The 12,960-nt window shown below is 45.0% G+C and overlaps 1 protein-coding gene across 3 annotated transcripts in view; it reads left to right on the top strand.

Moving 5' to 3' along the window:
- cyfip1 (cytoplasmic FMR1 interacting protein 1) overlaps nt 1-12,960 on the top strand; it is a 196,914-nt gene that overhangs the window by 169,555 nt on the left and 14,399 nt on the right. For all 3 annotated transcript variants that reach the window (XM_060826251.1, XM_060826253.1, XM_060826252.1), the window contains exon 26: nt 7,802-7,932. In XM_060826251.1, the coding sequence (XP_060682234.1) occupies nt 7,802-7,932 (131 nt within the window). The remainder of the gene's footprint in view (nt 1-7,801; nt 7,933-12,960) is intronic.

Below are 12,960 nucleotides of genomic sequence, written 5' to 3'. Positions count from 1 at the left end.
TGTGCTGGCTTGAAGTTTCATACTTGGGAGAGTGAAACTTCTCCAGCAGTTTTGAAGAGTGCTGGAATTCCCTCTTGCTTGACCTTCCAGCTTGTCTCATTAATGGAAGTGGGAGAGGATGATTTCATCATGGCTGGCGTTCATCATCTCAATCATACAAGACCAAATATCGTGCTTTAGCAGCAAAAGAAGGAATATTTACCAAGCCCCTGTATTGCTCAGCTGTGTGGCACGAAGCCATTGAACCTCAGTGTCATTGCTATCAGTTGACATTTCCCCAGTTCTTTTTATTCACCAGTACAAACCTTCAAGTTGCAAAGAAAATATGAAATCTGCATTCAGCCAATAGAAGTGGATTCTTAGTTAATTGGAGCTCTTTCTGGAGAAGGTGGGACCTCTGCAAGCAGGTTGGTCTTTACCTGAACCAGAAGGGTGCCAGTATCCCGGGGGGGGGGGGGGGGGGGGGGGGGGGGGTTGGTGGAGGATTTGCTAATGCTCTCTGGGGGAGGGGTTGGGAACCTGAATTGTAGTTCCAGTGTACAGGAGGTTGAGGGTAGTGAGGTCAGGGCTAGATTTACAAGGTCGCGAGAGGTCACCAGCAATCAGGATGTCGGTTTGAAATGTGTGTAGTTCAATGCCAGGAGCATCTAGAATAAGATGGGTGAACTTGCAGCATGGTTTGATACTTGAGATTTTGATGTTGTGGCCATTTCAGAGACATGGCTAGAGGAGGGACAGGCATGGTGGTTGCAGATTCTGGGATTTCGCTGTTTCATCAAGAACAGAGATGATGGTAAAAGAGGAGGTGCATGACATTATTAATGAAGGGTAGTATTATAGCTGAGAGAATGTTTGAGGATTCACGCACTTAGGTAGTTTGGGCTGAGGTTAGAAACAGGAAAAGAAAGGTCACCCTATTGGGAGTTTTCTTTAAGCCTCCGAATTGTTCCAGGGATGTAGCAGAAAGAATAGCAAAAATGATTCTCGATAGGAGTGAGAGTAACAGGATAGTTGTTATGGGGGACTTTACCTTCCCCAGTATTGTCTGGGAATACTATTGTTCAAGTAGTTTAGATGGGTCAGTTTTGTTCAATTGTGCAGGAGGGTTTTCTGACAGTGTGTAGACAGGCCAACAAGGGGAGATGCCATATTGGATTTGGTACTGGGGAATGAACCCGACCAGGTGTTAGATTTGGAGGTAGGTGAGCATTTTGGTGATAATGACCATAATTCGGTCATGTTTACAATAGCAATGGGTAAGGGTAAGTGTACACTGCAGGGAAAGAGGTATAACTGGGGTTAAGGCAATTATGGTGCGATTAGGCAAGATTTAGGATGCATTGGATGGGCAAGGAAACTGAAGGGGATAGACACAATTGAAATGTGGAGCTTATTCAAGGAACAGCTACTGCAGGTCCTTGATAAATATATACCTATCGGGCAGGGAAGTAGTTGTCGTGAGAGGGAGCCATGGTTTACTAAAGAAATTGAAGCTCTTGTCAAGAGGAGGAAGAAGGCTTATGTGAGGATGAAGTGTCAAGGCTTAATTAGGGGGATTGCGAGTTATAAGTTAGCCAAACAAGATCTAAAGAGAGGGCTAAGATGAGTCAGGAGGGGAATTTAAAAAGGAGAACCTCGAGAGTAGTAATATCTGGATTGCTTCTGGTGCTGCGAGCTAGTGAGGGTAGGAATAGGAGGATAGAGCAGATGAACTCATGGCTGAGGAGCTGGTATATGGGAGAAGGATTCACATCTGAATCACTGGAATCTCATCTGGGGTAGAAGTGACCTGTACAAGAAGGACGGATTGCTCCTGAATTGGAAGGTGACTAACATACTGGCAGAGAGATTTGTTCGAGCTGCTCAGGAGGATTTAAACTATTAATGTTGGGTGGGACCAGAGAGAGAGATCAGTCTCAGACTGGTACAGTTAAGAAAGGAAGCAAGTCAAACAGGCAGGGACAAAGCAGAGGACGAGGTAGGACTCATAAACTGCATTTATTTCAATGCAAGAGGCCTAACAGTGAAGGCACATGAGCTCAGGGCATGGTTAGGAACATGGGACTGGGATATCGTAGCAATTACAGACATATAGCTCAGGGATGGACAGGACTGGCAGCTTAATAATCCAGGATACCAATGCTACAGGAAGAACAGAAAGGGAGGCAAGAGAGGAGGGGGAGTGGCGTTTTTGATCAGAGATAGCATTACAGCTGTACTGAGGGAGGATATTCCTGGAAATACATCCAGGGAAGTTATGTGGGTTGAACTGAGAAATAAGAAAGGGATGATCACCTTATTGAGATTATTATTATAGATCCCTCAAGTAGTCAGCAGGAAATTGAGAAATTTGCAAGGATATCTCAGTTATCTGTAAGAATAATAGGGTGGTTATGGTAGGGGATTTTAACTTTCCAAACATAGACTGGGATTGCCATAGTGTTAAAGGTTTAGATGGAGAGGAATTTGTTAAGTGTGTACAAGAAAATTTTCTGATTCAATATGTGGATGTACCTACTCAAGAAGGTGCAAAACTTGACCTACTCTTGTGAAATAAGGCAGGGCAGGTGACTGAAGTGTCAGTGGGGGAGCACTTTGGGGCCAGCGACCATAATTCTATTAGTTTTAAAATAATGATGGAAAAGGCTAATTTTAGTGGTATTGGGCAAGAGCTTTCAAAAGCTGATGGGGACAGACGTTCGCAGGTAAAGGGACAGCTGGAAAATGGGAAGTCTTCAGAAATGAGATCATGAGAGTCCAGAGACTGTATTTTCCTGTTCAGGTGAAAGGAAAAGCTGGTAGGTGTAGGCAATGCTGGATGACTCAGGAAATTGAGGGTTTGATTAAGAAAAAGAAGGAAGCATATGTCTGGTTTAGACAAGATAGATAGTTTGAATCCTTAGAATATCAAGGCAGTAGGAGTATACTTAAGTGGGTAATCAGAAGGGCAAAAAATGGGACATCGGATAGCTTTGGCAAATAGAGTTAAGGAGCATTCAAAGGGGATTTTAACTTTCCAAACATAGACTGGGATTGCCATAGTGTTAAAGGTTTAGATGGAGAGGAATTTGTTAAGTGTGTACAAGAAAATTTTCTGATTCAATATGTGGATGTACCTACTCAAGAAGGTGCAAAGTTTTGAGAAGACTTGTAGCTCTGGTTCTGGATGTAGGTTTACTCGCTGATCCAGAAGGTTTGTTGTCAGACGTTTCGTCACCATACTAGGTAATCTCTTCAGTGAGCCTCCGAATGAAGACTTCATTCAATCCAAAGGGGTTTTACAAATACATTAAGGACAGAAGGGTAAATAGGGAGAGAATAGGGCCCTTTAAAGATCAGCAAGACTGCCTTTGTGTGGAGCCGCAGGAGATGGGGCGATACTAAATGAGTATTTTGCATCAGTGTTTACTGTGGAAAAGGACGTGGAAGATGTAGAATATAGAGAAATACATCTTGAAAAATGTCCATATTACAGAGGAGCAAGTGCTGGATGTCTTGAAACACAAAAGTGGATAAATCCCCAGGACCTGATCAGCTGTACCCTAGAACTCTGTGGGAAGGTAGGGTAGAGATTGCTGGGCTCCTTGCTGAGATATTTCTATCATCGATAGTCACAGGTGAGGTGCCGAAAGACTGGAGGTTGGCTAACGTGGTGCCACTATTTAAGGAAGATGGTAAGGACAAGACAGGGAACTATAGACCGGTGAGCCTGACGTCGGTGCAGGGCAAGTTGTTGGAGGGAATCCTGAGGAACAGGATGTACATGTATTTGGAAAGGCAAGGACTGATTAGGGATAGTCACTGTGGCTTTGTACGTGAGAAATCATGTCTCACAAACTTCATTGAGTTTTTTGAAGAAATCACAAAAAGGATTGATGAGAGCAAAACGTTAGATGTGATCGATATGAACTTCAGTAAGGCGTTCTACAGGGTTCCCTATTGGGAGACTGGTCAGCAAAGTTAGATCTATGGAATACAGGGAGAACTAGCCATTTGGATACAGAGCTGGCTCAAAGGTAGAAGACAAAGCGTGGTGGTGGAGGATTGTTTTTTAAACTGGAGGCCTGTGACCAGTGGAGTGCCACAAGGATCGGTGCTGGGTCCACTACTTTACGTCATTTATATAAATGATTTGGATGTGAGCATAAGAGGTACAGTTAGTAAGTTTGCAGATGACACCAAAATTGGAGGTGTAATGGACAGCGAAGGAGGTTATCTCAAGATTACAACAGGACCTTGATCAGATGGGCCAGTGGGCTGTGAAGTGGCAGATGCAGTTTAATTTAGAAAAATGTGAGGTGCTGCATTTTTGGAAAGCAAATCTTAGCAGGATTTGTACACTTAATGGTAAGGTCCTCAGGAGGTCCTCTTGCTGAACCAAGAGATCTTGGGAGTGCAGGTTCATAGCTCCTTGAAAGTGGAGTCACAGGTAGATAGGATAGTGAAGATGGCATTTGGTATGCTTTCTTTTATTGGTCAGAGTATTGAGTAAGGAGTTAGGAGGTCATGTTGCGGCTGTACAGGACGTTGGTTAGGCCACTTTTGGAATATTGTGTGCAGTTCTGGTCTCCTTCCTATCATAAAGATGTAGTGAAACTTTAAAGGCTTCAGAAAAAATTTACAAGTATGTTGCCAGGGTTGGAGGGTTTGAGCTATAGGGAGAGGTTAAATAGGCCCGGGCTGTTTTCCCTGGAGCGTTGGAGGCTGAGGGGGTGACCTTATAGAGGTTTACAAAATCATGAGGGACATGGATAGGATAAATAGACAAAGCCTTTTCCCTGAGTGGAGGAGTCCAGAACTAAGGGCATAGGTTTAGGGTGAGAGGGGAAAAATATAAAAGAGGCCGAAGGGTCAACAACTTCATGCAGAGGGTGGTACGTGAATAGAATGTGCTGTCAGAGGAAGTGTTGGAGGTTAGTGCAATTGTAACATCTAAGATAGGTATATGAATAGGAAGGGTTTGGAGGGATATGGCTCAGATGCTGGCAGGTGGGACTAGATTGGGTTGGGATATCTGGTTGGCATGGATGAGTTGGACTGAAGTGTCTGTTTCCGTGCTGTACATCTGTATGACTCTGAGAAGTTGTTGGCGGATATGATCAGGCAAAACCCTAAGGCCTTCTGTAGGTATATCGGGAATAAAAGAATGACTAGAGTAAGATTAGGGCCAATGAAAGATAGTAGTGGAAAGTTGTGTGTGGAACCTGACGACATAGGGGAAGCGCTTAATGTATACTTTTTGTTGGTATTCACATTGGAAAAGGGTAATGCTAGTGAGAATGAGATAAAAGCTACAAGATTAGGTGGGATTGAGGTTGACAAAGAGGAGGTTTTAGCGATTTTGGAAGATCTGAAAATAGATAAGACCCCTGGGCCAATGGGATTTATCCTCATTCTCTGGGAAGGCAGGGAGGAGATTGCAGAACCTTTGGCTTCAATCTTTGTCATCATTGTCGGCAGGAGTGGTGCCGGAAGACTGGAGGATAGCAAATGTTGTTCCCTTGTTTTAGAAGGGTAGTCGGGACAACCCTGCTAATTATAGGCCAGTGAGCCTTACTTCAGTTGTGGGTAAGGTGTTGGGAACGGTTGTAAGAGGTAGGATTTATAATCATCTGGAAAGAAATAATTGGATTAGGGATAGTCAGCATGGTTTTGTGAAGGGTAGGTCATGCCTCACGAACTTATTGAGCTCTTCGAGAAGGTGACAAAACAGGTGGATGAAGGTAAAACCGTTGATGAGTAAATGGACTTCAGTAAGTTGTTTGATACGGTTCCACATGGTAGGCTGTTGCTTAAAATGTGGAGTTTCGGGATTGAAGATGATGTAGCAGTTTAGATCAGAAATTGGTTAGCTGGAGAAGACGGTGGTGATTAACAGGAAGTGTGTTCATCCTGGAGCTCAGTTACCAGTGGTGTGCCTCAAGGATCTTTTTTTTTAAATTATCTGGATGTGGGCGTAGAACGATGGGTTAGTAAATTTGTAAATGACACAAAGGTAGGCAGAGTTGTGGATGGTGCCGAAGGATGTGGTGGGTTTCAGAGGGACGTAGATAAGATGCAGAGTTGGGCTGAGAAGTGGCAAATGGAATTTCTTACGGACAAGTGTGAGGTAATTCACTTCAGAAGAAGTATCAGAAATGCAGAGTACTGGGCGAATGTAGGTGAACTGAGATCTGTGTCCAGGTGCATAAATCCCTGATAGTTGCCACCCAGGTTGATAGGGTTGTTAAGAAGACATATGGTGTGTTTGCATTTATTGGTAGGGGGATTGAGTTTCAGAGCCACGAGGCCATGCTTCATCTGTACAAGACACTGGTAAGGTCGCACCTGGAGTGTTGCGTGAAGTTCTGGTTGCTGCATTCTTGGAAGGATGTGGAAGCTTTGGGAAGTGTTCAGAGGAGATTTACTAGAATGTTGCCTGGTATGGAGGGAAGGTGTTACAAGGAAAGGTTGAGGGAACTGAGTCTGTTTTCGTTGGAGAGAAGAAGGTTGAGAGGTGACTTGATCGAGACGTATAATTGTTAGATAGGGTGGACAGTGAGAGCCTTTTCCTCTGGTGAAGGCTAACACAAGGGGATGTGGCTTTAAATTGAAGGGTGATAGATTTTAGACAGGTGTTGGGGCAGTTTCTTCACTCATTTGTAGGGGCATGGAGTATCCTGCCTGCAACAATAGCCGACTCACTGACGTTAAGGGCATTTAAATGGGCATTGGACATACGAATAATAATGGAACGGTGTAGGTTAGATGGGCATCAGATTATTTTCACAGGTTGGCACAACATCTAGGGCTGAAGGGCCTGTACTATGATGTTCTAAGTAAATGTTAACAGTTTGCAATGATTGTTGACTTAGTAATACATTTCTGCTTGTTTCAAGCACCCAGCTGATCAAAAGTAAATGCCACCAACAAAACAAAATTAAAAGCTCAGGAATGGAGATGCAGCAGGGGACCTGCAGACTTGAAGATGCTGACTCCATCCAGCATGTTAGTTTTGGGACACTGTTTCTGCTTTTGATTGTCACTGTTCCTGATTTTGGAGGAGGTGGATTGGGGCCCAAGAAGGCAGGCCACCTCATGAGGCAGGCAGATACTTTGTGTCATGAAGAACTATTTTGGAGGATGACTGGGGGCCCTTGTGCAGTGATAATGTCCCTACTCTGGACCAGGCAGCTCAGGTTGAAGTCCAACCTGCAGCAGAGGTAGTAATAACATCTCTAAACAGTTTGATTAGAAATATGCAACGTCTCTGAAGAATTTCATTGCAAAATATCTGGAAGGTTACTAGGATTGATAAGACAGAGCCTCCAGACCCTGCCTGGAGCGAAGTGTAACAATCATCTCGTGGCTGCTTTCTATATTTGACTTTTGAGAAGTTATTGAAGCACCTTACCAGTTGTTTTCTTTTTACTATACCCATATAGTTCTCTGAAGCTGAAAAGCCTCTGATTCTTCAGCTTCTAGAGCTGGCCCTCAGCCTTTAATTGGACAGGAAGTCTATATCCATGCCAATGAAAAGCTCACATTTATGAAAATCCTAAATTTATTCAATTTCCTGTTGGAGATGGTTTAACAATACAAGCTCCTGCTTACTGTCTCCATGTCAACAATTTAGAAATCTGTATTCCTTTTTGATTAACCTCAAGATTTTTTAAGTATCTGTCTGAACCAGTGAAAAGGCAGTTGGAGACTTAGTTTTTTTGCCATTTTTCATTGAGTAGTAAACATTTATATTAACTTGTATTATTTTTATGAAATGTGAAATATTTTATGGTTTACAAATTGTATTTGTAAACAATAGGAATTCTGGAATTCTTCCATCATCAGCTGAAAGACATTGTGGAATATGCGGAACTGAAGACTGTGTGTTTTCAAAATTTACGAGAAGTTGGCAATGCTGTTCTTTTCTGTCTTCTTATTGAGCAGAGTCTGGTAGGTGGCATTTGTTAACTATCCTATGTACAATCTAAAAAATTTTCAGATAAAGTGATCCTTCTCTTTTATTTGAAGAATCCAGTGGAGATTCTTCTTTTATGCCCATCTATACAGCTGTCCTCCCTCTTCCAAATAGGATAAAAACCAATTGAAAGCAATCGGCTCATTTCATGTGAATTGAAGTAAATTGCATGGAAATGAAAGCAGGACTTCTGTATAACAGTTATAGTTTGAAGTTTGTTTTTCTAAAAAATGTTTTATTATATAATTCGCTACTGCATATATACTGTCATCTGTTTTGCATCCACAGAAGTAAATTGCTCTGGATTATGTAATGTGTCAGGGCTGTAACTTCCAGAAATATGCCTCAAGGTTTGGGTCATCTGCACATTGTACTGTGTCAACTTAAAATGTTGAGGATTCAGTGCTGCAAAAATTCACCAAAGATCCTTAGACAGTACCTTCTAAGCCTATAAACACTTCCTTCTGGAAGGTCAATGCTGGCAAATTAATGGGAGCACCATCACCTGCAGGTTCCCTTCCAAACCACTCACCATCCTGACTTGGAAATATATCACCATTACTTCAGTGTCACGAAGTCAAAATCCTTGAGTTCTCTTCCTGAGGGCATTGTGGGTCTACCACATTGCATGAACTGCAATGGATCAAGAAGGCATCTCTCCACCACCATCACCTCGAGGGAAGCTAGGCAATGCCCACACCCCACGAAAGAATAAAAAAACTTAATGAATGTATTGAAGCCAGCATATCATTAGAGAAACAAGTGAGACAAAGACCCTGAGGCAGACAATCAGCAGTCCCTAGAGGAGAATGTAAGAGAGATACTCCATGCAGACAATAAACAACACCTAGAGGAACAGACAAGGGAAGGATCCAAGTCAGACAGTCAGCAGCATTTATAAGTGGAGGAGAGAATTGAAAGATGTGGATAGCTGCATGTGACCTAAACAATCACTTTTGCAGAAAGGTCTTCAGCTGCAGCAACTTGAAATCTGGGTTTCCAAACCTGAGCAGTTCACGGAATCCCTATGGTGCATCTGTAAAGCTCATTAAACAAAGTAGTCCCACCATAGGGACCAAATGCTAGAATCCTCTGAGTCCTTCTCATTCGATAACTGGGACCACTGCCTCCTGCTGGCCGACTGTCACCTACAGGACGAGCAGCAGGCGGGCAAGGGAACGTGGAAACTGAACACTAAGCTGTTGACCCCGGGGAACATCGAGGAGTTCAAGAGGGATTACGCAGGTTGGAGAACCGCGAAGCCCCTCTGAGTCTCCAGCAGACTGGTGGGAAACAGTAAAAGGGAACATCAAGAGGTTCTTCATCCTCAAAGGTGTTCAGGAGGCGAGAGAGAGGCGGGGAAAACTGTCCCAACTCCAGAAAAGTATGCAGAATCTGCTCCTGCTGCAGACGTTGGGGCTCGATGTCACGGAGGACCTCCAGGAGGTGAAGGGCCAGCAAGCCTCGCTCTTTGCCTCGGAGGCCTCCAAGATAATCTTCAGGTCCAGAGTCTGCTCCGTGGAGCAGGATGAGACGTGCTCACGTTTGTTCTTCCAGAAGGTGCACAAAGAGAGCTCTGTGCTCAGCAGCCTGAAGGAAGAAGATAGCTCGGTAACGTCATCTCAGGCTGACATCATGAGGATCAGCAAATCCTTCTATACCAGTCTGTACGACTCGAAGCTAACCGACAGCGCGGCCTCCCAGTCGTTCCTGTCCTCTATCACGGAGGTCTTAGATGACGGAACACGAGAGAGGCTGGACCAGCCGCTATCTCTGGATGAGCTGACCAAGGCCCTCGAGTCCTTCGAAAAGAATAAAACTCCCGGAAGCGACGGCTTACCGGTCGAGATCTATTCTGCTCTTTGGGACTTGATTGGCTGGGACCTGCTGGAGGTGTACGTCAGTATGCTTCAGGCAGGTACCATGAGTGAATCCATGAGGAAAGGCATCATCACCCTCATCTACAAGCGGAAAGGGGAGAGGGAGGAAATTAGAAATTGGAGACCAATCTCACTGTTAAACACAGACTACAAAATCTTGTCAAAGGTCATCGCCAACCGGGTCAGGTCTGCTCTGGGATCGATGATCCACCCTGACCAAACCTGTGCTGTACCGGGCAGGAAGATCTCCGAGAGTCTTGCACTCCTCAGGGATACGATCGCCTACGTGCAGGACAGGGGGGTGGACACCTGCCTCATCAGCCTGGAGCAGGAGAAAGCCTTTGACAGGATATTGCATACATATATGAGGGATGTCCTCTCCAAAATGGGCTTTGGGGAGGGAATCGGAAATTGGATCAGACTGCTGTACACCAACGTTGTCAGTGCAGTCTCAATCAATGGGTGGGAATCAGATAGCTTCCCTGTAAGATCTGGAGTCAGGCAGGGCTGCCCCCTCTCACCCGCCTTGTTTGTGTATTGCATAGAGCCATTTGCCAAATCCATCAGGAAGGATGCGAGCCGGAGAGGGGTGACCATTCCTGGCAGTGGGGGCCTACAGGTTAAGGCCTCCCTGTACATGGATGACGTGGCCGTTTTCTGCTCGGATTCGCTGTCCGTGCACAGACTCATGTGCATCTGTGACCAGTTTGAACGGGCCTCGGGGGCCAAGGTAAACCGAGGCAAGAGCGAGCCCATGCTCTTCGGGAACTGGGCCGACCAATTCTCTATCCCCTTCACCGTCAGGACTGACCACCTGAAGGTGCTGGGTATTTGGTTTGGGGGGGGCTGGGGCGTGCGCCAAGACCTGGGAGGAGCGGATCAGGAAGATGAGACAGAAACTAGGCAGATGGGAGCAACGGTCGCTCTCCATCGCGGGAAAAAACCTGGTCATCAGGTGTGAGGTACTCTCAGTATTGTTATATGTGGCACAGATCTGGCCTATCCCCAGAATCTGTGCCGCCACAGTCACCCGGACCATCTTCCACTTCATGTGGAGATCAAAGATGGACAGGGTCCAAAGAGACACAATGTACAAAGACCGATGCAATGGGGGAAAAAACAGTCCCAATGCCACCCTCACCCTGGTGGCCACCTTTGTGTGTGGCTGCATCAAGCTGTGCCTGGATCCCTGGTACGCAAACACCAAGTGTCACTACGTACTGAGGTTCTACCTGTCCCCGGTGTTGCGAAGGATAGGCCTGGCCTCGCTGCTGCGGAATGTTCCGAGTAGTTGGACCGTTCCTTACCACCTGCCCTTCGTGGAGAAATTTATGAAGAAAAACACCTTTGACCACAAGTCCATCAGAAAGTGGTCAGCACGTAGTGTCCTTGAGACCCTTCGGGAAAAGGAGAGTGCGGATCCTGTCGAGTGGTTCCCTGAGCAGACTGTCAAAGCTATTTGGCAGAATGCCCCATCGCCAGAACTTTCCAACAAGCACCAAGACATAGCTTGGCTGGTGGTGAGAAGGGCTCTGCCTGTGAGATCCTTTATGCACGCCCGGACTCTCTGCCGCACCGCACGCTGCCATCGAAGCAGCTGTGGGGGGGAAGAGACTGTCACACACCTCCTTCTGGAATGTGCCTATGCAGAGGAAGTCTGGAGAGGAATGCAGTGGCGTTTGTCGAGGTTCGTCCCGAGCAGCGCCGTGATGCAGGACTCTGTGCTATACGGCCTGTTCCCCGGAACGCACACCGAGACGAACATCAACTGCGCCTGCAGGATCATCAACTCGGTGAAGGACGCTCTCTGGGCGGTCCGAAACCTGTTGATCTTCCAGCTGAAGGAGTTGACCCCGACTGAGTGTTGCAGACTGGCACATTCCAAGGTCCAGGACTACGTGTTGAGGGACGGGCTGAAGCTTGGGGCAGCTACCGCTGAGGCGCGGTGGGGAAAGACCACCGTGTAACATCTGCCTGTTTAAAGAAGAACAGGGGACCCATGCAATCATCTGGGCTCTGCTGACGACTCAGCTAAATTTATGGGCATATGATTGAAAAATGTACAGACCTGTATATAACAAGGATAAATTCTGATCTGTGTATGTAAATGTTGACATATGTATGGCATGACCAACTGTACAGACCATCAAATTATTTTATGAATAAAGTAATTTTTTTTTAAAAACTGGATTTCCATTTTGGATACCGGTGAGGGCAGTGCTTCCATACAGTTATGTAACATGGCCGTACAAGTGGCTCAGTTGCAGAGTTTGGAGAAGAGGAGTGTAAAGGCAGTAGTGGTCGGCATTTTGATATCTGGGGAAGAAACACATGTTTCTATGACTGTAAACATGACTCCCAAGTTGATATGTTGCATGTCAGATGCCAGAATCGAGGATGTCACTGAGCAGCTGCAGGCTCCTTTGGAGGTTGTGATTTATATTGACACCAGCAATGCAGGTAGAAAGAAGGAGGAATTCCTGAAAGTAAAATTTAAGATGCTAGACATAACACTGTGAAGTAGGACCTCTAATGTGATAATCTCTGGATTGTTCCAATTACCACATACTAGTGAGTGTAGAAAGAGAAATATTTAGGAATTGGTAACTTAGTTCAAGAGGGAGCACTTTAGATTTCTGTGGCATTGTGTCTGATTCAGGGGCATGTGGGGACTCCTATAAGGAGGACAGGGTATACCTTAACTGGACTGGGATTAATACCCTTTGTTAATGCTGTTATGGGGGGTTTGAATTAGTTTGTTCGGTAATGGGAGCCAAAGAAGGAATTGAGATAGAATAAATACCGAGCTAGTTATGCCAAGTAGAAAATCCATAAGTGAAAGTGGTAAGCAGCAAAGACTAGTCAACCATGGTAAAATTGCATAATAGTGATTTTTTTTGAAAAAGGAAAGATTTAAAAGCAATCTATCTAAATACATGCTACATTTGGAACAGGATTTGTGAATTGATAGCATTAGTGAAATAATCAGGTTGAATTTACATTTCAGAGGTGTCTACAGGGTGACTAAGACTGGGTGAATTGAATATTAAAAGATTCTTGACATTTAGGAAGGATAGGCAAAATGAAAAGGAGGTGGGGTAGCACTAATGATGAGGGAGAGGA

The sequence above is a fragment of the Hemiscyllium ocellatum genome, chromosome 6 (assembly GCF_020745735.1).
Source record: "Hemiscyllium ocellatum isolate sHemOce1 chromosome 6, sHemOce1.pat.X.cur, whole genome shotgun sequence".
Lineage (NCBI taxonomy): Eukaryota > Metazoa > Chordata > Chondrichthyes > Orectolobiformes > Hemiscylliidae > Hemiscyllium > Hemiscyllium ocellatum.
Note: the sequence above shows the minus strand (reverse complement) of the source record. Positions and strands in the feature narration are given on the sequence as shown.